Source organism: Nyctereutes procyonoides, unplaced genomic scaffold (assembly GCF_905146905.1).
Source record: "Nyctereutes procyonoides isolate TBG_1078 unplaced genomic scaffold, NYPRO_anot_genome, whole genome shotgun sequence".
Taxonomy (NCBI): domain Eukaryota; kingdom Metazoa; phylum Chordata; class Mammalia; order Carnivora; family Canidae; genus Nyctereutes; species Nyctereutes procyonoides.
The window spans coordinates 16,141,592-16,168,962 of record NW_026575036.1 but is presented as its reverse complement, the minus strand read 5'-3'; the positions used below and the strand labels follow the sequence as shown (position 1 = coordinate 16,168,962).

Genomic DNA, 27,371 nt, shown 5'->3' with positions numbered 1-27,371 from the left:
CCACTGAAGTCCTGAACTCCTCAAAGTCATCCGTGAGGGTTGGAATCTATTTCTTCCAAACTTCTGTTAATGTTGATATATGGACTTCTTCCCATGAATCAGGAATGCTCTTTAGTTGGTTAATTAGTTTTATTTATTTAGGTAATTTCTACACCCAACATGGGGCTCAAACTCACAACCTCGTGATCAAGAGTCACTTGCTCTTTCCACTGAGTCAGCCAGACACCTCGAATCAGGCATGCTTTTAAATGACACTTAAAATGGTGAATCCTTTCCAGAATTTTTTCAATTTACTTTGCCACATCCATCAGAGGAATTACTATCAATGGAAGCTACAGCTTTATGCAGTGTATTTTTTTTTATTTGAGTGTAGTTTACAAACAGTGTTATATTAGTTTCAGGTATACAACATAGTGATTCAACAAGTTTATACATTATGCTTATACTCATCACAAGTGTAGCTACCATCTGTTACCATACAAGCCTATTATAGTATCAATGACTATACTTATGCTGTGCCTTTTATTCCTGACTTAGAAAAACTGTAGAAGGCTTCACGAATTTGCATGTCATCCTTTTGCAGAGGCCATGCTAATCTTCTCTGTATAGTTCCAGTTTTAGTATATGTGCTGTCACAGTGATGCATTTCTTAAATAATAAGACTTGAAAGTCAAAATTACTCACTGATCCATAGGCTGCAGAATGGATATTGTCTTAGTAAGCATAAAAACAACATTAATCTCGTTGTATATCTCCATCCGATTTATTGAGTGACCCAGGTGCATTGTCAATGAACAGTAATGTTTTGAAAGGAATCTGTTTCTTCTGAACAGAGGGTTAGCCCACCATTGTGGGCTAAATACTTAGTAAACCATATTGCAGAAAAATGTGCTGTCACCCAGGGTTTGTTGTTCCATTGATAGGGCACAGGGTAAAGTAGATTTAGCATAATTCTTAAAGGCCCCAGGATTTTGGAAATGGTCACCTAGCATTGGCTTCAACTTAGAGTCACCAGCTGTGATAGTACCTAACAAAAGAGCCTGTTTTTTTGAAGCCAAACATTGGCTTCTCCTCCCTAGCTATGAAAGTCTCAGATGGCATCTTCTAATATAAAGCTGCTTTGTCTACATTGAAAATCTGTTTTTTAATGTAGCCACCTCCATTAATTATCTTAGCTAGATCTTCTGGATAGCTTGCTGTAGCTTCTACAAAAGTACTTCACTTAAGGGTGCTGGGTAGGTCAGTCAGTTGAGTGTCCATCTCTTAATTTTGGCTCAGGTCATGATCTCAGGGTTGTGAGATCGAGCCCCGTATCATGCTCTGCACTGGGCATGAGGTTTGCTTGAGATTCTCTCTCTCCCTGTGCTCCCCCCCCCCATTGCACATATTATCTCTCTCTCATAAAAAAAATTAAAAATTATATATCCTTAAAAGTGTTTCACCTTAAGGGACACCTGAGTGGCACAGTTGGTTAAGCATGCAACTCTTGATTTCAGCTCAAGTCCTGATCTCAGGGTTGTGAGATCAAGCCCCACTTTGGCTCTCACTCAGTAAGGAGTCTGCTTAAGACTTTCTTTCCCTGTACCCCCAGCTCCCTGCCCCCGTGCATGCACACACACTCTCTCTCAAATAAATAATTTTTTTAATAAATTTTTTTTAAAGATGCTTTACCTTTCACTTATATGTTTTGGAAATGATTTCTTTCCTTAAACCTTATGAACCAACCCTCTGCTAGCTTCACATTTTTCTTCTGTAGCTTCCCCACTTCTCTCAGACTTCACAGAATTGAAGAGAGTCAGGGCCTTGCTGTGGCTTAGGCTTTGTCTTAAGGGAATGTTGTAGCTAGTTTGCTCATCTATCCAGACCCCTGAAACTTTCTCCATATCAGCAATAAGATTGTCTCACCCTTTTTTTTTTTTAAGATTTATTTACTCAAGAGACCGAGCAAGCGAGAAGAAAGAGAGCCTGAACTGGGGGGAGGGGCAAAGGGAGAGGGAGAAGCAGACTCTGTTGATGGACTGAACCATCCAGGCACCCGGTTATTTCACTTCCTTATCATTTGTGTGTTCACTGCAGTGAATTTTCTGTTTCCTTCAAGAACTCCTTTGCGTTCACAACTTAGCCAACTGGTGCAAGAGGCCTGGTTGTCAGCCTGTCTTGGCTTTCAACAACATGCCTTCCTCACCTAGCTTAATAATTTCTAGCTTTTGATTTAAAGTGAGAAATGTACAACTAGCTCTTTCTTTCACTTGAACACTTAGAGGCCATTGTAGAGTTATTAATTAATGCAATTAATATTTCAATATTAATTGGCTCAATTTCAACCTGTGTCTCAGGAAATAGGGAGGCCCCGAGGAGAGGGAGGGAGGTGAGGGAATAGCCAGTTGGTGGAACAGTCTGAACACACACATTTATCAGTCAAGTTCACCAACTTATGTGGGTGTGGTTCTTGGCACCCTGCCAAATAAATAGTAACGTCAAAGATCATTGATCACAGATCACCATGGCAAAAATTTGAAATATTGTGAGAAGTACCAAAATGTGATGCAGAGCCACGAGGTGAGAAAATGCTGTTAGAAAAATAGCTCTGACAGGCATGCTTGACACAAGCCTGCCACAAGTTTAAAATTTTTAAAAAAGCAATATTGCAAAGCATGGTAGAGTAAGGTGCAATTAAATATGGTATGGCTGTATTCATTGTGCTCGCTAGCAAATACTGGAAAACACCCTGCCAAGCTGTCTTTTTATTCTCCATTACCAGGAATGAATCAGGTATAACTCTCTTTGAAGCCAAAGTCCTAGGATACCTTTAAGGCATGTCTTTAGCCACAATTCTAAGATGTTGCCATCCTGAGTCTGCTTTCTCTGAGTCAATGCTTAAGGAAGCATGAATGTGTTAACATCCACAGGGATAATAGGTTGCCTAACCTAGTTACCCTCCAGGCAGAAATAAAAGGGAAAAAAACCCAGCTCAATGAGGCATTTGGGAGTTATTGTTTACAAGTAGCAATTTTATTTGTCCTCTATAAATTATCCTCTCTTGTGTCAAACTGCATTGGGCTTCATCATCACTATACATACCATAGTTAGTAAAGGACAAAAAACGGTATGCTACTAGATAGACATAAACCAAATGTCATTGCAATGGCAAAGCAAATGGCAACAGAATGTGTATAAAATTGTTTTCTTTAAGAAAAAATGTATTTATAATTGTGCTTAATCATTACCTTTCCTGATGAATTCTGTGACATCAGCATGACTTATTTGAACAAAAGCTTGGTTTCCCTGGCTTTTACTGTTTATATACTGTTATATTTATTAAATTAGAAAACTTTTGGGGACGCCTAGGTGGCTCAGTGGTTGAGCGTCTGCCTTTGGCTCAGGTTGTGATCCCGGGGTCCTGGGATCAAGTCCCGCATCGGGCTCCCTGCGTGGAGCCTGCTTCTCCCTCTGCCTGTGTCTCTGCCTCTCTCTCTCTGTGTCTCTCATGAGTAAATAAATAAAACCTTAAAAAAAAAAAAAAAAAACCAAAAACTTTTTGAATGCTTATTTTATTTTATTTTATTTCATTTTTTAAAGATTTTATTTATTTACTCATGAGGCACACAGAGAGAGAGAGAGGCAGAGACACAGGCAGAGGGAGGAGCAGGCTCCATGCAGGGAGCCTGATGCGGGACTGGATCTCGGGTCTCCAGGATCACACCCTGGGCCCAAGGCAGCGCTAAACCGCTGAGCCACCTGGGCTGCCCGAATGCTTATTTTAAAACTCATTTTTAGGTGAAATAAGAGATTCTGAGGAGCTTTGAAAAATATCTAATGATTATTGAGGGAAGGTGTTTCATCCACGGGTATAACATTACCATGGTAGAAACAATTTTTAATTTCTAAAACCAAATTTATTTTAAAGTCATGTAAAGGGGTGCCTGGATTGCTCAGCGGTTGAGCATCTGTCTTTGGCTCAGGGCATGATCCTGGGGTTCCAGGATCGAGTACCGCATCAGGCTCCTTGTGAGGAGTCTGCTTCTCCCTCTGCCTATGTCTATGTCTCTTCCTCTTTCTCTGTCTCTCATGAATAAATACGTAAAATCTTATTAAAAAATAAAAAAATTTAAAGTCCATGTAAAGCTTTATTGTGCCTTTATTTATTTTATCTTTATTGTTATTTTTTTTAAGCAGCTTCATGCAAGGCCTGAGCAACTGATTGAGTTACCCAGGCATCCCTTATTGTGCCTTTAAAGTGACCTTTTAATATGTAATTATCATACAACACATATATTTATCTTAAACAGTTGATTTTCATTCTTTGGTATATATTACAATTCTGCTCAATTCAGTGACATTTTCAGAAGCCATTCTGACCAGAGCTGGAATATTTCTACTGCTGGCTGCCTATACCTTCTGATCTCAGGTGCTGATTTCTTTTGAGTAAAGAAAAACCAAGGCTCAGATATTCTAGGTGCTTTAGGATATTAGCCGAGTCATTTCTGGAGGATCATATTGGTAGGCAAGAGGGAGCAGGTTTGGAATTCAGCTGAATCTGTGACTGTTTGTCTAGGAATGCAGACATGGAGATGACTCTAGAGCGAGCAGTGAGTATGCTCGATGCAGACCACACACCACCACCCAGAATTTCTGCTGCAGCTACTTTCATACAGCACGAGTGCTTCCAGAAATCTGAAGCACGGAAAAGGGTGAGTATCATCTTAAATCCAGTTTAAAATTATCTTGCTTTTGCATCTGTTATGGTGGCCGTGTAAACTGAAACCAATAATTTATTTAAATTTTTAAAACTCTTTATTGAGTTAAATGTCAATTATAGGTCAATTTTAAATAACTTAATTTTTAAAAAAAGTCTAGAGACTTTAAAAAAATTTTGTTTATTTATTTGGGAGAGGGAACGAATCTCAAGCAGATTCTGCACTGAAGGTGGAGGCTGATGTGGGGCTCAATCTCATGACCCTGAGATCATGACCTGAGCCAAAATCAGGAGCCAGACATCTGACTGACTGAGCCACCCAGGCACCCTGGCATAAGTGTTCTATAGGACAGACCACACCAAAATGGAATTTAGCATAATACCCTCTAGTTCCAGCCACATCATTGCAAATGGCAAGACTTCATTCTTTATTATGGGCAAGTAATATTCCATTGTGTATATATACCACATCCTCTTTATCTATTCATCAGTCAATCGACCCTTGGGCTGTTTCCATAGTCTGGCTATTGTAAATAATCCTGCTATGAACGTCCAGGTCCATGTACCCCTTCGAATTAGTATTTTTGTATTCTTTGGGTAAATACCTAGTAGTGTAATTGCTGGATTGTAGAGTAGTTCTATTTTTAACTTTCTGAGGAACTTCCATACTGTTTTCCCCAGTGGCTGTACCAGTTTGCATTTCCATCAGCAGTATAAGAGGGTCCCTTTTTCTCCAGATCCTCATCAACACTTGTTGCGTCTTGTGTTGTTGATTTTAGCCATTCTGACAGGTATGAGGTGATAGCGCATTACAGTTCTTTTGCCCATTTTTATTTGTGTTTTTGTTCTCTTGTCATTGAATTTTGACAGTTCTTTATGTATTCTGGGTATAGGTCTTTTTTATTCAGATACATGACTTGGAAATACTTTCTCCTAGTTGTATTTTGTCTTTTCATTTTTTAACAGTTTTTAATTTGGTTGGAGTCTAATTATAAATTTTTTCCTTTATGGATTGTGCTTTTCATAGTGTATCCAAGAAATTCTTCTGGTCACTCTAAGGACACAAAGATAATCTATATTTTCTTTTAGAAGTTTTATGAGTGTCGGGTTTTATAGTTGGTCTATGATCCATTTGGGATGAATTTTTGTATATATTGCAAGATGTGGACTGAAGTTCCTTTTAAAAGATATATGTGCAATTGTTTAGGTGCCATTTGTTGAAAAGACTATTATTTCAAGTCTAAACTGTTTTTTGTGCCTTTGTTGAAAAGGAATTGATTACATATATGTGAGTCTGTTTTAGCACTACGTATTCATTCTATTTCATTGATGTATTATTGGTCTATCTTCATGCTAATATATTGTCTTGATTACAGAGTTTTATATATCAATATAGTTTTATATTAAAATTTGCTAATGTTAGTCCTCTGACTTTGTTCTTTTTCGAGTGATTTTGGCTATTCTAGTTCTTTTGCAGTCCCATGAATTTTAGAATCTATTTCTTTATGAAAAAACTGATAGAATTTTGTTTAAGATTGAAGAATTTTCATCTAAACATTATTGAGTCTTCCGACGCCTGACTATGGTATATTTAGCCATTTAGTGGGTCTTCTTTAATTGCTCTTAGCAATATTTTGTAATTTTACTGTGAAATGACTCTTAGCTCTAGTAACATATTTGTAGATTCATCAGATTTTATACATAGATCATGCCATCTACTAATAAAGACAGTTTTGTTTCTTTTTGTTTCTTCCTTTTCAATCTGGATGACTTACATAGTTTTTCTTTTTGTATTGGCTAGAACCTCTAATGCAATGTTAAAACGAAGTGAGGGTGGACATGTCCAGTTCTTGATCATAGGAGGAAGCATTTCGTTATTCTTTCACTATTGTGTATGGTGCAACTTGTAAGTTTTTGTTCGTTTGTTTTTAGGAATTTAATCTGAGGGATTTTTATGTGGTTTTTTTGGAAGGAAGGAAAAAGTTTTATATTTTAGTATTTTTAACACCATTTCTTTTTCCTGCTTTTTAAAAATTGAATTATAATTGGGTTATATTGATAATAATGTAGATAACATTATATTATTTTCAGGTGTACAACGTGATATGATGTATGTAATATATTGTGAAATTATTACCACAAGTCCAGTTACCATACATCATTCAGTTATAAATTTTTTTCTTGTAATGAGAACTTTTAAGATCTATTTTCTTAGGACTTCCAAATATACAATACAATATTAATAAGTAGTCATCTTGATGTACATTACATCTTCATGACTTATTTTATAACTGGAAGTATATACCTTTTGACCACCTTCACCCATTTCACCCATGTCAAACCCTCCACCTCTGGCAACCACCAATCTATTCTCTGTATCTTTGATTTTGTTTTTTGTTTATTTGTTTTCAGATTCCATATAGTATTTGTTCACTGTCTTTTTCATTCAGCACAATGAAATGGACTTCAAGGTCCATCCATATTGTTGCAAATAGCGGGATTTCCTTCTTATTTATGACTGAATAATATTCCATTGTGTATATCTGTCAATGGGTACTCAGGTTGTTTCCATGTCTTGAGTATTGTAAATAATGCCATAGTAAACATGGGAGTTCATTTATCTTTTTGAGTTAATGTTTTCATTTCCTTCTGAAATATCCCGGAAGTAGAATTACTGAATCATAAGGTAGTTCTATTTTTAATTTTTTGAGGATCCTCCATAATGTTTTCAGAGTGTTTGTACCATTTATGTTCCCACCAACAATGCACAAGAATGTTGTATTGTTCCCACCAACAATACACAAGAGTTCCCATTTTACCACATCCTTGCCAATACTTACTATTTCTTGTCTTTTCGGTAATAGCCATTCTGACAGGCATGATGTGATATCTTATTACTGTTTTGATTTTCATTTCCATGATGATTAAGAATGCTGAGCACAGGGGCATCTGGGTGGTTCAGTGGTTGAGCATCTGCCTTCAGCTCAGGGCATGATCCTGGGGTCCTGGGATGGAGTCCCGTATCAGGCTCCCCTGCAAGAAGCCTGCTTCTCCCTCTGCCTATGTCTCTGCCTCTCTCTGTGTCTCTCATGAATAAATAAAATCTTTTTTTAAAAAAAGAATGCTGAGCATGTTTTCTGTACGTCGGCCATCTGTATGTTATCCCTAATTTTACAGTTTTTGTTTTGGTTTTTTACTTAGGAATGGTTATTGGATTTTATCCAATGTTTTATTTGCTCATTAAAATATTTCTATGTTTTTTATCTTAATTTTGCTAATATGGTTAATTACTTTGATTTTTAAATGTTATCCCATTCCTGGGATAAATCCCACTTGGTCATGATGTACTGTTACTTTTTAAAATTAGATTTGCTAAAATTCTGTGAAAGCAATTATGCAGCTACATTTGTAAAGGATATTGATCTGTAATTTTCTTTTCTTGTAATGATTTAGTCCAATTTTTGATTGAGAGTAATATTAGCTTCATATAATACATTGGGAAGTGTTCTCTCCTCTTCAGTTTTCTGAAAGTTTGATTGTAATTGGTATTATTTCTTTCTTAAATGTTTGGTAGAATTTGCCAGTGAAGCTAGTTGGACCTGAAGTTTTCTTGTGAGAGATTAACTACCTTCAGATCGTGAGACTGACACACTGCCTGCTGTGTTAAGGAGGCTAACTAGGTCCCTGACTATAAATTCAGTTTCTTTCATTGATAACAGGGCTCTTAGGGCTATGTATACTTCCTAGTGAACTTTGGTAGTTAGTGCCTTTCAAAGATTTTGTCCATTTCATCTATGTTGTTCTAGTTTTCTTCAATTTCTTTGTGTAGATGTTGTATGTTGTTTCTCTTTGCCTGAAGAATTTTCTTTTAACATTTATTCTAGTGCAGGTCTCCTGGTGATTAACTATTTTAACTTCTGTATGTCTGAAAAGAAATTTTGTCTTTGCTTTTGAAAGATATTTTCACTAGCAGTGGAATCCTAGGATGACAGTTTTTTGTTCTAATACTTCAAAGTTGTTGCTTCACAGTCTTCTCACTTGTGTTGCTTCAGACAAGAAATCATCTGTCATCTTTATTGTTCCTCTGTACATACTGTCTCTCTCTCCACCCACCCAAGCTGCTTTTAAGATTTTTTTCCTTATCATTAGTATTGAGCAGTTTGGTCACAATGTGCTTAGATGTAGTTTTCCGTAGGTTTCTTAGGCTTGAGAGTTCACTGAGCTTCCTTAAACTTACAAACTTTTATTTTTCATCACATTTTGGAGTTTTGGTTGGCATTTTCAACCATAAATTTTTCAAATATTTTTTCTGTCCTTCCTTTGGGAATTAGTTACATACATATTTGGCCACTCGAAGTTATCTCATAGTCCATCCATACTCTATTCTTTTTCTTCAGTTTTTTCTGTATGCTTCCTTTTAGATATGTTTAGTTTCTGTGCTTTAAATTCACTAATCCTTTCTTCTGCAATGTTTAATATGCCATTAGTTTCATTTGGGGTTTCTTTAGTTCATAAATTATAGTTTTCCCCTTTAAAAGTTAAATTTGAGTCTTTTTTATATCTTCTTTCTCTACCTAACATGTTCCATCCTTCCTCAAGATTTCTGAACATATAAAAGACTGTTAAGATAGCTGCTTGAATGACTTTGTCTGCTAATTCTGATATCTGCGTTCATTTCTTCTTTGCATACCTGGAAATTTTTCATTGAATGCTAAATGTTATGAATTTTACCTTGTTGGATGCTGGGTATTTTTATATTTCTGTAAACACGCTTGAGCTTTGTTCTAAGATGTAGTTACTTGAGAACAGTTTGATCCTTTCAAATCTTGCTTTTGAGATTTGTTAGGTGGGACCAGAGCAGGATTTATTCTAGGACTACTTAATCCCCAATTCTGCACTCTGTCTCCTCAACTCTACTTATTGAATTCCATTTGGGTTTTCCCTCGCCACATTATAGCCTGAGAACTCTCTCAAGACTGTGATCTTTGACAGCAGTGGGGCTCACCTTTCTTGTTTTCTATTCCTTAGGGATCATGATCCGTCATTGCTACATGTCCAATTATTGAAACCATTGCATGTTTTATGTATTTTTAAAAATTGTTTCAGGTAATAGGCAAATCCAGTCCTTCTCATTGTTGAGTCATTATCAATTTTGATAAATAATTCCCTAATAAATTCTCCCCCAAATTGTGTAAATTTACAATCCATCAACATTGTGTCTTATATGTACCATCACTAACACGAGATTATTCTTTTTTGTTTGTTTCTGTTAATCTAATGATGAAAAAAATTTCTCTTTATGGTAGAAATTTTCCTGTTTTTTGAAATCAAGATTAATAGTTGGTCATTTAATCAGAGTTACAAAGAAAAAACTTAATTATACACACATACCGCACACACACACACACACACACACACACACACACAATTACAGCGTTTGTCATAATCTTTCATAAACAATGCCCATTATGTATCATCTGTAACTTTAAAGATTAAAGTGAGGGCAGCCCGGGTGGCTCAGTGGTTTAGCGCCTGCCTTTGGCCCGGGGCTGATCCTGGAGACCTGGGATCGAGTCCCACGTCAGGCTCCCTGCGTGGAGCCTGCTTCTCCCTCTGCCTGTGTCTCTGCCTCTCTCTCTGTGTCTCTCATGAATAAATAAATAAAATCTTAAAAAAAATAAAGATTAAAGTGAAATGAGAACCTAATGACATTAATTCACCTGAGTTCAAATCCTTCTGGATTTTTACATTTTTCCTAGTCTTTTACATTAATTTTATCCAAAAATAATTTGAGGTTTTTTAAAGCCACCTACCTTTATCTAGTCTTTCCAGAGCACACAGATTAGTTTTCAGAGAGACAGAATTCTTTTCACACTTCATTCATTTTCAGAACAGGTAAATAAATTAAATTATTACAGTTACAAGTACAGCTGAACTAAATACATTGGGAAACATGCCTAAGTTATCCTTGGTAAACATGTAATTCAACTAATAGAAATAGGGGTGCAAAGCCCAACCTAGAGTAACCTACCAACTTTGATAGTACTCAGAGTATCCATAGGGTTCACAGAGGGAATAAAGAATGTAGATCCTGCAGATCAGTTAAGTAGAGTCAGACAAAAGAGTTCTGTTGACTATTTTTTTCTACCTAGATCTGTATCTCCTTAATGATTTGTAGGAGTTCTTTATCTATTGTGCAAGTTATATATAAGCCAGTGTTATGCAACTTATGGCATCTTTCATCATGCAAGATTTAAAAATTCTTCTGAAGTCAGATTTGTCAATATTTTTATTCATGGCATCTGTATTTTAGGTATTGCTTTAAAAAAACCTACTCCCGCCTCTAGAATATTTTTTATTTTAAAAGCTATTGGGGGGATCCCTGGGTGGCGCAGTGATTTAGCGCCTGCCTTTGGCCCATGACGCGATCCTGGAGACCCAGGATCGAATCCCACGTCAGGCTCCCGGTGCATGGAGCCTGCTTCTCCCTCTGCCTATGTCTCTGCCTCTCTCTCTCTCATTCTGTGTGACTATCATAAATAAATAAAAATTTAAAAAAAATAAAAGCTATTGGGATCTCCGGGTGGCTCAGCGGTTGAGCATCTGCCTTCGGCCCAGGGCGTGATCCCGCAGTCCTGGGATCGAGTCCCACATCGGGCTCCTGCGTTGAGCCTGCTTCTCCCTCTGCCTCTGTCTCTGCCTCTCTCTCTCTGTGTCTCTCATGAATAAATACATAAAATCTTAAAAAAAAAAAAAGCTATATAATTATTGGGTATTTCTAAATGCCCCTTTGCCTATGTTTGTTCCATGGGAAGAATAAGTAAGGATTTTTTAAAAATTATATATTTAACTAGTAATGAATTTTCTTTATACATACAGGTGAAGAGAATTAACCTAAAAATTAGTCCTTTCTCTGCCTAAATCAGATAAATGTCTAAATTTTTTTAAAGATTTTATTTATTCATTTAAGAGAGAGAGAGCATGAGTAGGGGGAGAGGCAGAGGGAGAAGACTATTCAAGGGCCTGAGAGCGTGATGTAGGGCTCAATCCCAGGACCTTAGGCTCCTGACTCTGTGAGTTCTGGGCTGAAGGCAGACACTTAACCATCCCAGGCACCCCTAAATCTTTTTTTATTCCCAACTTAAAAAAACTGGGCATTATTATGCATGCTTTCATTTTCTAATCTGGAAATACTTGAATTTTTCTTTTGTTACTCAAGTTGAGCTAGATTTCTACTATCTCTTAAGTTACTATTTTGATTATAAATATCATTTTGTTTACATATAGGATTAATGTTGTGCTTGCTTTCTTGGCTCTTATTTTAAGGCTAGGATAAACACTGGTTTTGAGAATAATGAAACATAAAAATCACACTGAAACCTAAAAATATATATGCATAGTAGTAAAAATTAAGAATTATAACCCAAGAACATTAACACAATCCTGCTGACATTAAGCATGGTGCTATAGTGTTTAAATTTATGTATAAAAGACCATTACAGGGGTACGTGGCTGGCTTAGCCAATAGAGCATGTGACGCTTGATCTTGGGATTGTGGGTTCCAGCCCCTTAGATGCTTTCCTGGGACTTTTCTTACTTGACACCATCTCCTGCTGCTTCATCCACTCTCACATCTTCCATTCCCATGTGATAAAGATCCTGATGACTCACTGCATCTCCAGCCCATATCCCTGCCCTGGGCTTCCAACCATGCATCCATCTGTTTCCTGGACATCCCATTGGACTCAACATCAGCATTTTTAGAAAATGAACACATTATCTTCCTTTGCTTTTCATCTCTAGTATCCAACCCTCCTTCGAATCTTGTTCTTCCTACTGGGTTGAAAGGCAGGACCATTGGTGGTTTGAATGTTAGCTCTCAGGAGTCACTTGGACAGGGTGAACCCAGCACCCTATTTTATTTACCTCAGTGACCTTGGGCAAGATATTTAACCTCTCTGAGCCTCGGCATTCCTACCTTTAAAGTTGAAATAATAGTCCTACTAGAAAGAATTGTGAGAATGCAGTCAGAGCAGTTGGATAATGGTACAATGCCTGCCCCGAAGTAATGAATCAGAACATATTATTTCCTGCGTAGGTGAGTGGTAGTTCACCCAGATGCTGTTACACAAAAACTTGAACAGAGACTTTGAACTTTCTTTTATTCTTACCTCTCAACATTACTCATATTCATGCAGTTTTTAAGATCTATTAGTGCTGCTACTAAAAGTGTCTTGAACCTACCCACATCTGTGCCTCCCCACTCAGTGCTACTATGCTCATTCCTATCACGATGTTTTCTGTTAATCTAGCTGCTTCCTGGTTAATCTTCCTTCCTCCATTCTTAACCACTTCTGATACAGTCACCTTACAGCACCAAGGGAGACCTTTCCAATAGCTGCCGCACTGCCTGTGGGAGAAGGGACAAACCTCTTAATTTAATCTGCAAGACCTTTCTAAAACTGGCCTTATTTCCATGCCTGCTTCAGATCCCATCACTGACGTATTGATTGCCGTAACTGCCTTGGAGAATCTTACTATAAACTCATTGCTCAAATTTGAGAAATTTAAAAAAAAAAAAAAAGGAAGAAAAAACATACCCACAGTTCCCACTATTGTTATCATTTTGGTTTTGTTCTCTAACTTTTTAAATGCATGTATTTACATAGCTGTAATCAAATTGAATATGTAGCTTTGTTTGTAGGGATATTTTTGTTTGATTTTTAAAAATATGCACAAATATATGCTTGTTTAAAAAAATACAAAGTAACAAGCTGCTTTCATAACTTATCCCCCCATCATTTGTTTCAAGCTCACTAATTTCATTTCTTTCTTTATGTTCTGTGTTTGAATGGAAATACATAGATATTTTATACAGTGTTTTTCAGTTAACACTGTATCTTTTTTTTAGATTTTTTTATTTATCTATTCATGAGAGACACAGATAGAGAGCGAGGCAGAGACACAGAGGAGAAGCAGGCTCCACTCAGGAAACCCGATGCGGGACTAGATCCGGGACTCCAGGATCACGCCCCGGGCCAAAGGCAGGCACCAAACAGCTGAGGCACCCAGGGATCCCCCAAGTAACACTGTATCTTAAGCACTTTCTCATAACATTAGCAATATTCTGCATACCTCATATTAATGGTGGCATGTTAACGGTGATAGTAATAGCTACTATGTGTTGAGCAAGTACTATATACCTAGCATGCAGATTGTTAATCTTAGATAATCTCCATTTGACTGGTGAGGGAACTGTAATGACTAATAAAATATAGGTCAGTTCTAAAATTGCTCTGCCTCTCCCATGGAAACTTCAACATAGGGATGTGTGACAATCATTAACCAGTCTTCCCTGTTGTTGAACCTTTATGGTTTCACTAAAGTTTTCACTATTATAAATAATGTAGTTACGATTACATGTGTGTGCATTTCAAATTATTTCCTCGTGAAGGTTACTAGAAGAGAATACTTTTAAAGTTTTTGACACATATTGCCAATTTTCTTCCTGAAATGTTAAACCAGTTTACAGGGAGTGGCTAATTCTAATGGTAAGGAAAAGAGAGAAGAGGAGTGACATTTCACAGAGGTGACATTTGAGCCAGCTTATGCAGGATGAGAAGGGCTTTGCCAGAAGTTAGGCATAGTGGTCAGAACATTCTAGACAGGAAAGAGAGAGAGAGCAAAGACACAGGGCACAAGGGAGCGCTTGCCCCAAAGGAGTCAGTCTGTTCCCTCTGCTTATTTGCCACCAGAAATCCTCATTATTTATTTTATAGTTGGCAGCAAAGAGAATCAGAATAGAACCCTTCCGTATATTTAGAAATGATCTCAAATGAAAGCTCTCTTGAAGTTCTGAGACATTCATGCTAGTCTGTTTCTTTTTTCCTTTCCCCAGAGGGAGAACAAATCCCCCGAGGATTCAGTATAACTGGGAAACACAGGCAACCTCTCTGGTCCCACATCTGCTTCCCTGAATTTAAAGGCGCGAGGACAGTACATTTTACATTGGTCTTAGTACATATAGATCCATCACCAACCATCCTTCTAGTTATATGCAGTGAGGAAAATATCATCAACTCTTGCATTTGATACTGATTTTGTATCAATCTGCTTGATAAAATGGATAAAAGAAACCAAAGTCTTTTTTTAAATTTGGGATAGGTGCCAGACACTAGGGAGTCAAATTCTACAGTAACTAGAGCTGTGGCAGATTTCAGCCTTTATCTGAGCATGGTGTGTCTGCAATTCCTTCTTTCCGGGCTAGAGCAAGTGCTGAAAGCCAAAGGGATAAAGGTGACAGGGTAAGGGAAACCTGCCCTCTGAGCCCCCCACCCTCCCACCTCAGTCAGGACAGTGGAGGCTTCCACATGCTACTCTGGCTAATTCCATAATCGCATCTGGAAATGCAATATGGCCAGTAAGTCACTTCACATATTTTGAAGAAGGCAACTTATAAATTATAAATTAAGTAATAAAATATTTCTTAAGTTTGCAAAGTACCTTCAGGACAAACAGGATTTTCTTTTTGTGTCTGATGTTTATACTGCTAGCCCGAAGATTTAGTATAGGTGGCATTTATGAAGTTGATAGAGTGTAAACTTAACTACCTTAAAACCTAACTATGAAATAGAAATTGATGAAATTAGGGGGATCCCTGGGTGGCTCAGCGGTTTAGCACCTGCCTTTGGTCCAGGGCGCGATCCTGGAGTCCCAGGATCGAGTCCCACATCGGGCTCCCAGCATGGAGCCTGCGTCTCCCTCCTCCTGTGACTCTGCCTCTCTCTCTCTCTCTCTCTCTCTCTCTCTCTCTGTGTGTGTGTGTCTATCATAAATAAATAAATAAATAAATCTTTAAAAAAAAAAAAAGAAAAGAAATTGATGAAATTAGAGAAACCTGTGAGTTACAGACTGTTTTTAAAATAAACTGTGCCTTTCTGCTTTTAAGGAAGTGTAATAATGGGAATAGATGAAGTGATCAAATAGTGATCTGCGGGACCAGAATTAATTGGTAGTGAAGAAATCTTTCTCATTAGCATTGTCACACAAATATATTAAAATAGCTGTAGACATAGCCCAACCAAATTGCTGTGACCAGTCTACCAATTGTATCCTGTTCTGCAAATGAATGTCCCCTCTGAAGGGAGTGATAAGTAGTAGTAGTAGTCATTACTACCAGTGAAACCTTAAAGGGACCAAAAGACTACTTCTCTCCTCTCTCACTCTTTCTCTTTCTCTCTCAAGAGAAGGAAGGGGGGATGGGCAGAGGGAGAAGGAGAGCGAGAATTTTCAGCAGGGCTCCATGCCCAACATGGACTTAAGTGACTGAGCCACCAGGCGCCGTAAGAGTACTTCTCTCTTAAGGTTCTTAACAAGCTATTAATTAGATAATGTATATGAAACTCTTAATACTATGCCAACACCTGGAAGTGGGTGGAGGAGTCATTATCTGTGTTTTATTATTATTATTATCACAGTTATAATTTTTAAACCTTGACTTTTATTCTTGCCTTGCTAGTTTTCTTCCCAATCCTAGCAAAGGAAGATGTCATATTGGAAAATTATGTCTTAAATACCATTTATCTGTCTATGAAAGGGAAACTGGATTTTTTTTAAAGATTATTTATTTATTTATTTATTTATTATTTATTTATGATAGACATAAAGCAAGAGAGAGGCAGAGACACAGGAGGAGGGAGAAGCAGGCTCCATGCCAGGAGCCCGATTTGGGACTTGATCCCGGGACTCCAGGATAGCGCCCTGGGTCAAAGGCAGGTGCTAAACCACTGAGCCACCCAGGGATCCCCCAGGAAACTGAATTTTGATGATACGTAGAAAAATATGAAAAGGTGTTACTGGGCCCTGGAGCACGAACTGTTGTGCAGTTAGGGCATCATTTGTAGGTGATGAACTTCATCTGAAAGGGAAACTCCTGCTCATTCACAGTTATATCCTAAAAATATCTGCATTAAGATGGAGAAAGTGACTGAGATCTTTACCAAAAGTTCTTACTAAAATTTTCTGGGGGTGCCTGGGTGGCTTAGTTGAATAGCATCAGACTCTTGATTTTGGCTCAGGTCATAATCTCAGGGTTGTGAGATCGAGCCCTGCATTGGGCTCCACACTCACCATGCTTGGGATTTCTTTCTCTCCTTTTCCTTCTGTCCCTCCCCACTCACGATCTCTCTTGCTCTCTCTAAAAAACAAGATTTTTCTACATCAGATGCCAGTGGAAGACTATGAGAAATAAAGCCCTCAGTCTGCAACTTAACATTTCTCTTTAGCAGCCCCATGTCCACCTCTTGATTTTCTTTTTTTTTAGATAATATTTGCAGCCTGAAATATAAAATCACCTTGCTCAGATTGCCATTATTTGCCTTTTCTTAAACAACCATACATTTCAGAATCTAAGCCATCTATGTTTCTATTCCTAGTTCTGGCTCTAGCAGACAGCACACTCTTTCTTGCATATTTGGATAGGAGAAAGAAATATTTTAAAAATAGCATATCAAAAAGTATAAAGTTACATTATTTACTTAAATTGCTTGCATAATTTTTATGTAAATCTTTAAGTACCCAAAGCAATTGATCGTAAAAATAGCTGGCATTTAGGATTAGTTTGCTTTGCTACTACCGTCGCCATGGTAAATGAATCTTTATTTCTACCATTAATGAAGTGAGATCTGTTTGTTTATATTGACTGTAAAGTTCTGTCCTGGAAAAAAAAATACTCATGTAATATGTGCTGTTCTGCCATAAAACTCTTTATTCCTCACATTCCCAAGTCTGTTCATCTTCATTATGCTCAAGGCTTTTATAACTTAACTCTTTTCATTCACATAGCTATCACTTACCCACCTTCTATCACTTTAACTTTCTCTTTCAATTATCTCACAGGTTTCAGTCTTCTCAAATTTATTGTTAGCTCCTCAGTGAGATAGTAGGCTTATACCTTATGCTGTGAGTCTCAGGCTATGTCTCCTTTGTTATTTGATGGGGGTTCTAATCCACAGCACTGAACTTTGTGTGTTCATTCATATTGCAATGAACGTTTTTGATGCCACATCAGAATAAATACCTGAAATACGCATCCACTTCTTCCCCAGGTCAATCAGCTTCGTGGCATCCCCAAGCTTCTGCAGCTCCTGAAAGTTCAGAATGAAGATGTTCAGCGAGCCGTGTGTGGGGCTTTGAGAAACTTGGTATTTGAAGATAATGACAACAAGTTGGAGGTAGCTGAACTCAACGGGGTACCTCGGCTACTCCAGGTGCTGAAGCAAACCAGAGACTTGGAGACTAAAAAGCAAATAACAGGTAGTGCTCACAGAATATGAAAGGACGTAGAGCAGGGTACCCCAGCTGGGTATGTTATGCTCTCTATTTTTCTTAAGCTTCCCACAACCAGTGCTTGATGGGCTCATCATTATCTGAGAGGTGGCTTTCAAGGAACATTGTCACCTTGCTGAGTTAGACCTCAAATTCAGATGAAGTTTGAATTCCTTTTTTTCTGAAGGGGAAGTTATTTTGAGGCTTTTGCTCAGTACACATAAGAAAAACTGTGCTTTGACTACATGTTTTTAAAACAACTTTGCAAGACTCACTGCATGGAAATCCGCATCAGTTTACTAACAGCCACTCTATGGTTTGAGGATGTGTGAGCTTTCAGTATTGCCTTGGTGTCCAAGGCATTCGTTCTGAAGAGACTCAAGAGGAGCCACACCCAATTATTTTTACCATTTATTCAATAATCCACTCCCTGGATCTATACAAAGAAAGCAAATCAGGGAGTCAAATAGTGTCCTAATGTAGAAGATCAATTTAGGGATCCCTGGGTGGCGCAGCGGTTTGGCGCCTGCCTTTGGCCCAGGGCGCGATCTTGGAGACCCGGGATCGAATCCCACGTCGGGCTCCCTGCATGGAGCCTGCTTCTCCCTCTGCCTGTGTCTCTGCCTCTCTCTCTCTCTGTGACTATCATAAATAAATAAAATCTTAAAAAAAAAAAAAAGATCAATTTAACCAAATAGAATACAAGAAATATGGTTTTCTAATCCTTCCATTGCCTGGACCCCGCAAGATACCTGCTCCCTAGCCCATCCATCACTGCACCCTAAAAAAAAGGAAAAAAAGATGAGAGTGTCTGGATGTGTTTTTTTTTCTAGCTCTCTACTTCATATTTCAAAATACTGAGTTGCATAGGTAAATACCGTTTTTCTGTCCAATAGATTAAAAAGATGAAATAATCTGATAGAATTAAATCAACAGTTTTAGTAATCCTTGAAACATGGAGAAGACAGACCTAGTTTCATTTAAATGAATAGTACATACAATAGAGGAGAAAATGGCTCATTGATGTTCAAGCTTGCCCTCCCTGCCGTCACCATCCGCTCCGCGCTGACGCTCCCTGCACACCTTACAGAGTGCGAGAAACATTACTGAGTGTGATTGTCAGTAGTGTTGGTTGCCCTGGGGAAACTTAAATTAAGAACATTCGGTGGCCCAGGTAGTAAACGTACACTTTTAATATAATTATCATGAAAAGATTTTGAGATATTTTTAGGTGTTACTGGGTGATTAAATCTCAATTTTACAGATGAAGAAAGTAGGGTCCAAAGAAGTTAACCCTTTTTAATGTATTTGTAAATAATAATTCTTGACAGTGTTATTTATTTTAAAAGTTCTTTTTTTTTTACATTTGTTTTTATTGGAGTTTGATTTGCCAACGTATAGCATAACACCCAGTGCTCATCCCATCAAGTGCCCCCTTCAGTGCCCGTCACCCAGTCACCCCAACCCCCTGCCCACCTCCCCTTCCACTACCCTTTGTTTGTTTCCCAGAGTTAGGAGTCTCTTATGGTTTGTCTCCCCCTTTAATTTTTCCACTCAGTTCACCTTAAAAGGAGGTATCTCACAAATGTTTTAAACTGAATATATTCTGTACTTCTGCCATGTCCACTTTACCATACAGCACTTTTTTTTCTGTAGAAATGTCATTCTATCTTCTCTGCCCATTTATATCTTAAAGCAATCACATATGTTTCTATCTTGTTATATTTAATTTTATAAAACTATATGAAGAGTGGTACCATGCTGCCCTTCTACCAGCATCCTGTCATGTCCCATGGGAAGTTTCCTTCCATCTTTATGATTTATATTAAAATACCTACAGAAATTAAGAGTGATCACACACATTCATTGATTCATTCATTCATTCAGCCAGCATTTACAGGGCTGCCTTCAAGTGCCAAGCAATGGGAATCAGTCTAGAGAGGTTGTACATGTTCTTTTCCCTCTACTAACACGTGAACTATTATGTGATGGTTGGCACTTAAAAAAAAAAAAAAGACTAAACCTCAAAGTTAGAACCTAACGTTTCCTCCATTAAAATATAGTAATGACAACCATAAGAGAATAGCAAACAGATAATCTATTTTACAGTCAAAAAAAGACTTCTCAAAGGAGATATGTTTCATTCTGGACTTTAAAAGAAGGATAGGATACACTTTGAACTGGTGTTTTGAGGGAGAATGAAAGTCATTCCCAACAAAATGAACATCATTAGCAAAGCAAAGAAGCAAAAAGAAGCTGCTGGTCATGTAGAGGGAGTTTGATAATAGAGTATTGAGGTTAGGGTGTATTGTAGCCAGAGAACTTGGGAGGATTTGTGGTGTGTGTCAAGGAAGTAATCCATTGAACCACGCTTCTTCTTCTCTTGTTTAGGCAATAGGAAACTACAGCCAGAGAACATTCTGTGGTATTAATGCCATAGAAACCATTCAGTTATCTTTAGATAATCTACAGAGCTGATAAATGGAGGTTTATTGTGCAATTCTTAGGATTTCTAGAACTTGGCTTGTTCACCCCTACCAGAGGGTGCTCATTACATGCTAATTGAATTGAGTTAATACTTGAATGTTTGATACAAATCCTTCCAAATAACTAACTTTAGCTCTATTAATAGAACAGCTAAATAAGTGCTTTTGGGGCCTCAGAAATAAATTGTTGACTTAATGTAGACATGTTTATATCTTTGTTTAGAAACACAAAGCGAGCAACCATACGTGTGAATCTTATCTATTTGGTGAACATCTTTTTATTGAGCCTCTTTTACATGCTTGCCACTAAGTTAGGACTTTCCATTTTTCATCTTTGTTCCCCTTGACATCTCCATAAGGCATTGTTGTTGATTTCCGCATGATCAGTGTGACACTTGAGGGTGGTAAGTAGATTGCCCAAGATTACACAACTGGCAGAGCACAAGGCCCAGATTTGAACCTAGCTTTATCTGCATGTTTTGCTGTATGAAAGTGGCTCTCACCTACTGTTTCTGGGGCAGAGAGTGACTCATTTTTACAGTTCTTTGGGAAAGGGTTTATCTTTAAGAATCTCAGATCAGAGAGCTCTTTCATTCTTCTCTGAGCCTTCCTCTCTCTCCACTTGCCACTGACATGATTCAGTCTTCTTCACACCCCTGGTCTACTATTGCAGTAGCTTCTTACTGCCCCTCTGATTCAGTATTGCACATTCCCACTCGATCCACCACTCTGCTCCTAATGATTTCTTTCTAATATGAAAATTCTGCCCATTGTCCTCCCCATTAACTATAAGGTAGAGTCCATGCTGTGTAGTATGCCATACTAAGATTTTATGATGTGAACTTGGTGACCATAGGCAACCAGTGTCTCCTCTTCTACGCTTCCAGCTCAGGTTCTGAAATCCTCGAGGATTTTGCTGGTCTGTTCCATGTCTCTTTTCTATCTTGGTATCTTTTGTGCTGTTTCTTGGACTAGAATCCTTTTCCACACCTTGACCATCTGGTGAACCCTTTCGTCCTTCAATACGTGTCTTTTCCTTTGAAGCATTCTCAGATGCCATCTTTCCATACTTTACTCCCTGTCTCCCGCCCTCCCCCCAGTGGAGTTTTGAACTACTTTTGCATCCTTTAATATTAGGATGCCACTTATTTCATGCCTGTATATTTATTGCAATAAAAACAGTTATTTGTTATTTTCTCAAATGAGACTTCTGATTGAACATATGAAAGAGACTTGTGAGAGCACCCAGGTGGCTCAGTCAATTAAGCATCCAATTCTTGGTTTTAGCTCAGGTCATGATCTCAGGGTGGTGGGATCGAGCCTCACATCAGGCCCTGCACGCAGCGTGGAGTCTGCCTCAGATTCTCTCTCCCTCTCTGTCCCACTCACTTTCTCTCAAGTAAATAAATAAAATCTTTGGGACACCTGGGTGGCTCAGTCATTTAAACATCTGCCTTCAGCTCAGGTCATGATTGCAGGGTCCTGGGATCCTGCCCCTGCCTCAGCCTCCCTGCTCAGTGGGGTGCCTGCTTCTCCCTCTCGCTGCCCCTCCCCCCTCATTCATGCTCATTTTCTCATGCTCTCTCTCAAATAATGTTTTTTAAAAATCTAAATAAATAAATAAAATCTTAAAAAAAAAAAGACTTGTGACCTGGGAATATCCAGATTACACACAAATAAGAGAACCAAGTGTGTTTTCAGATAGGACCCTGATTTTTCTGGCCAAGATATAAGACAATTAACCATTTGATATCTATATATGTATAAAATAAGTACCAGAGCTTTGTTTGCTGGAAGAAAACATCAACTCACTGACCTTCCTAGCATTTTCAGTACCAGCCTCAGAGGGAAGCTCTTCCCTTTCCAGATGAAAAGGCTTCAGGATCAAAGACTCCCTCTGAGATTGTTCTCCCTCCCTTACCAAGTGAGCGTGGTAGTGTACTTTAATTGAAATGAGAACAGTACATACTGATCTCAGAGGTTCATCTTCAGGGTCACTGAGTAATGAACACTTTCAGAAATGAGTGGGCTCTGGCTTAGTAAGAATGAAGCAAGAGATTCTTGTCCTTCTGCGTGTTACATAAGGAAGCCATAGGGAAGGGTCATGTTTGTCGATGATTTGTTGAAAATGCATATTGACTTCTGCATATTTTATGGAAATATTTAATTGAATTGCTGTATTTTAATAAAATAGAAACATTTTACTATAAAATATTCATTATGCACCTTTAAAAATAATTCTATATTATTTTCTGCATTTGTAATATGCAACAGGTTACCTTGGGTTCATGTATAACTTGGACTAAAAGGCTTTTGCAATAGTGTGGTATCGCAGGTAAGATTTACAAAACTTAGATGAAAGGAGTATATCCACACAAGGAAAATTATTAAAAAAAAAAAAATCCTCAGTTTTGTGATCACTTTGCAAAACAAGGTTGAAACACACCGGTTCTCCTTTTTTTCCTCCTGCTCTTCCTTCTCCCTCTGTACTGATAATAGGGATTCATTTAATCATACTACTCGCAATTTTTGCCACCTAAGTGTCATTTAGACTTTGTTAAATAACTGTATTTCTAGTCCTCAAGGGCGGACTGGATTTTAATATCTTATAAGATCCCTTTACTAAAGTTAGGTATTTTTTGCAAATATCACAGTTGGCAACAAATTTCAAGATAATGAAGTTATTATTATCTCTCTTCTAAGTGCTAATTATTCAAAACATATCCCTAACCAGAATCCATTTCTCTTTCTTTTTGCCTTGAATGAGAACTTAGTGATAGAAAATTACAGGCTTATCACCTGCAACAAAGAACTATAATAATAGAAACCTAGGCGCTATGAATAAGTTGATTAGAAGCTAAAGGTGAGACCAATGAAAATCTAAACCCTAATGTTATCTCAGAACATCCAGAATCAAGTCATTGAAAGGAAGTTCTATGAAGGGTCTTCTGGCCCATTTGTTTCCCAGTGCCAGAAATGGGAATCATTTTTTTTAAGTAATCTTTACATCTAGTTTGGGGCTCAAACTCATGACCCTGAGATCAAGAGTCCCGTGTTCTGACTGAGCCAGCCAGGTGCCTCAGGAATCATTTTTTAAAATACAAATTCCTAAGATCTGTCCTGAGATTCTGGCAAGTAAGTATGAGATGTGGCATAGGAATAATGATTCTGATATGCCACGAGGTTCATTCGGAAACTGCTGGTCTAGTGTAACACTCTAGCTTTGAGATAAAATCTCCTTGTCAGTGTTTTGATAAAGGAGGAGCTCATTTTTATCAGCTGCAGCAATAGAGCTGGATCTTACAAACAGATCTGTTTTCTTCAAAGCTCTCTTAGAAACATATTTTCAGTGAGCCAGAATCTCTTTCACTTGAATTTCCACTCATTAGTTCTGGTTTTGCTGTCTTATAGTCACCAAAAAATGATATCTAGTTGTTAAATTTGCATTTCTTTCGTTACTGGAGAAAATGCATTCCTTTTTTTTTTTTAAGATTTTATTTATTTATTTATTCATGAGAGACACAGAGAGAGGCCGAGACACAGGCAGAGAGAGAAGCAGGCTCCATGCAGGGAGCCCCATGTGGGACTCGATCCCGGAGCCCCAGGATCACGCCCTGGGCTGAAGGCCATGCTAAACCGCTGAGCCACCCAGGGATCCCAAGAAAATGCATTCCTATGTGTAGTAGATTCTAATATTTTTTAGCTAGGATTAATTTTTCTATTAGCAATTGAATTTATAATGATTTATAAGAACTCTATATATTAGGGATATTTACCTTGTATTGTCATACATATTTTCCCAATCTGTAATTGACTGTTTATTGATTTTTGTATGCTCATGTTAGGGGAGTGTCTAGGTATAATCCCAAATCTCTAGTGAACACTTAAGCTCCTTCCTAACTTTGTGCCATACAAAAATTTGGTAGGCATGACATTTCTATATGATATCCTATATTAAGAATTCAAAAATTATACTGATACTCCCAAACCAGATATTTTTATGGAAATAATACTGCTTGCCAAGCTATAAAGGACATCAAGTGTTGAAGGAAAATCTCACTTCCTTTGTTTAAAATGAATCTTCTTCTGGTTTTTATTGTAAGGTATACTTTTCCTTTGAGTGCCCTGTGTGGTCCTTTCTAAAAAGAGGACATGTCATTATGCTTTACATTTTTAAGCCTCTGGCAGGCAGGGACTGACTGTTCATTTGTTTGCTTATTTAAAACAGGAAGCTTTTCCCCACCTTCTCTCTCTTTTCTTTTTAGCTTTCTTTAGTAGCTTAGGAAACACAACTCAACCTCAGACCTGCCTCTACATTGTTTTCAGCCACCTTTGGAGTTCTGTTCTGTCATTCTACCCCCGTCCAGGGCCCCTCAAACCTAAGTGGGAGGAATGAAGTCATTGTGTTGCAAAACCAGTGGCTGAGGGACACTGCTCCTGCCTAAATCCCCAGGGCTAGTTTGATCAGGAAAAGACACCCCCCCCTCCCAAGCCAGAATTCGAGCTCTCACCAGACACCAGACCCCCAGTGTCGCTGTATCTGATGGAAGTTCTGCGTAGGCTGCAGTGGGGATTCGGTTATGGTCTCAAAAATGACTTACTGGTACACAGCCAAAGTAAACTGCATTTGGCCTAGAGTGTTCTAAATGGTGGGCCAGATATGAGTATGGTTGAATAATTAGCAAGCTTTAATTGTGTAGACAATTATTTCAGTCATTAAAATCAGGGGAGATGACACCACCATAGAATTCAGCCCCCCCCCCCAAAAAAAAGCACCTTTGCTTTTTTCACAACGTAGACTGTTCTGTATACCTGTGCTTCCTCTTTCTTTTATGCAGACAAAGCAGTAAATTTTAAAAGTAGGAATTACCGACTAGGTGGTGGGGGAATGAATAGGGAAGAAAATGAAGATCGCTTCTCTTTCTCTGCTCTCGGCCTTCCTGGATGATAGTGAGTTAGTCATTTCCTGAGGCATGAAAGAAGGAAAGTAAGGCAGCTTTACACCTGCTGGGAGTCACTGGAATAGCAAGCAAGAGCTATTCTTCCACTGAATCGGAAGTATTTGAATGCCAAATCTGTAAGAAAAACAAATCCTAAATGTGTGTGCCACTTTGTATTCCCTCTGAGGCACCCAGCTTCAGGCTCTGTCTCACAAATGCCCTGAAAAGTACAGTATGCTCTTATCTTATGAATTTCTTTCTGAGTTGGCTTATATGGCCTTTCTCTTTACTGGTGGGTCAAGGGGGAGATTTCAAGAGGAAAGGTAAAGTTAAATGAGGACAATGCTTAGACCAGTGCTTTAGGCCATGTATGTTGGCATGTAGATTAAATACTCTTGTATCTCCTTCACTGCCAAACCATAATGTAAGAAATTCATGAGATACCCAACATAAGTTCCAGGAGGGCAGAAAGTCTATCATTGGGTAGGATTTAATAAATATTAATTGGTGATGTTGATCAGCCTACTGGTAACAGGCAGGGGTACAGGCAAAGGCTTTCAATCAGGCCCTTCCTGCTGTCACTGGGTGGCAAATATCAGGTGGAAGTGGCAGGTAGTGGGGAGCAGGAGGCAGAGGGAGATATTCTCCCCATGCAACTACAGGAGAAAAAGATGACCCTTTAAAAACACTGAAGCCTTGGAGTACCTGACTGGCTCAGTTGGTAGAGTGTACAAATCTTGATCTCTCGGTTTTAAGTTCAAGCCCCAGGTTGGGTGTAGCGATCACTTTAAAAGAATGTAAAATCTTTTTTTAAAAAATAAAATAAACAAAAATAAAAATATGGAAGTCTTTACTACAATAGGATCATTTCAAGCCTCTGTGTTGGTGAGACCAGAATTTGTTACCTCAGTGAAGTCAGCTTAGTGGTAGGATCTTTTAAGAGAAACAGTATACGTGTTTAAGGATTTCTAACTTTCATTCACATTCCTGATTAATTTAAAAGCTGCATAATTTTATATCATAATATCTGTGTGTGTGTGTCTATTATGGATCAGCTTCATTGCCATCTAACAAACTCTAAACTGATTCTTTCAGTTGGAAAAGGGGCCACCCTTTTCTCTACACTACTAGCCACAGCCCTAACTCATCTTTTCAGCAGTCATTTGACCCATCCCCGTGCTGTTTTGATATAGTACTTTTTGCTTTTCTAGGTTTGCTGTGGAATTTGTCATCTAATGACAAACTCAAGAATCTCATGATAACAGAAGCCTTGCTCATCCTGACTGAGAATATCATCATTCCCTTCTCTGGGTGGCCAGAAGGAGACTACCCCAAAGCAAATGGTTTGCTTGATTTTGATATATTTTACAACGTCACAGGATGCTTAAGGTAATGCCACTCTACAAATCTTTTCTCTGTATACCTTACATACTGCATTAAAAACTCTATCCCATTACCTGGAGATGCTATAAGAATCATAAAAATCACTCTGAATACAAGAAATACCATGTAAAGACAGTGAGAAAGGTAAAGAACACAATACTGTTTCTAGGCATGTTTGATTTTAGCAGCTACCCACATTAGCTCACAAGAGAGAGGATGTCAGTTCCAATAAAGAAAACAGAGATTTGATCTGAACACCCAGAATTCAATGCAGACTGGCCTTTCCTATCTCCCAAGGCTTAAGGTAGACTTCATGCTTTTTTAATTCACAAGAAGCTAATGACATGGTTAAAAAAAAAATAATTTTAAGCCCAATATTTTTACTTTTTTATTGTTTATGTTTTATCAAGTCATAATTGACATAAATTAGTTTCGGGTGTACAATATGATTCAGTATTTGTATGTATATTGCAAACAGGCACCACAATAAGTCTAGATAACATTCATTGCCATGCATAGTTTTACAGAACTTCTTTTTTT

At 38.1% G+C, this 27,371-nt stretch overlaps 1 protein-coding gene and 1 pseudogene across 2 annotated transcripts in view; one reads left to right on the top strand and one right to left on the bottom strand.

Moving 5' to 3' along the window:
• The window catches only part of PKP2 (plakophilin 2), an 87,513-nt gene that overhangs the window by 22,330 nt on the left and 37,812 nt on the right, over window positions 1-27,371 (top strand). For both annotated transcript variants that reach the window (XM_055318964.1, XM_055318963.1), the window contains exons 4-6: window positions 4,556-4,691; window positions 17,803-18,010; window positions 26,660-26,837. In XM_055318964.1, the coding sequence (XP_055174939.1) occupies window positions 4,556-4,691; window positions 17,803-18,010; window positions 26,660-26,837 (522 nt within the window). The remainder of the gene's footprint in view (window positions 1-4,555; window positions 4,692-17,802; window positions 18,011-26,659; window positions 26,838-27,371) is intronic.
• On the bottom strand, window positions 539-636 carry LOC129505721 (U6 spliceosomal RNA; annotated as a pseudogene).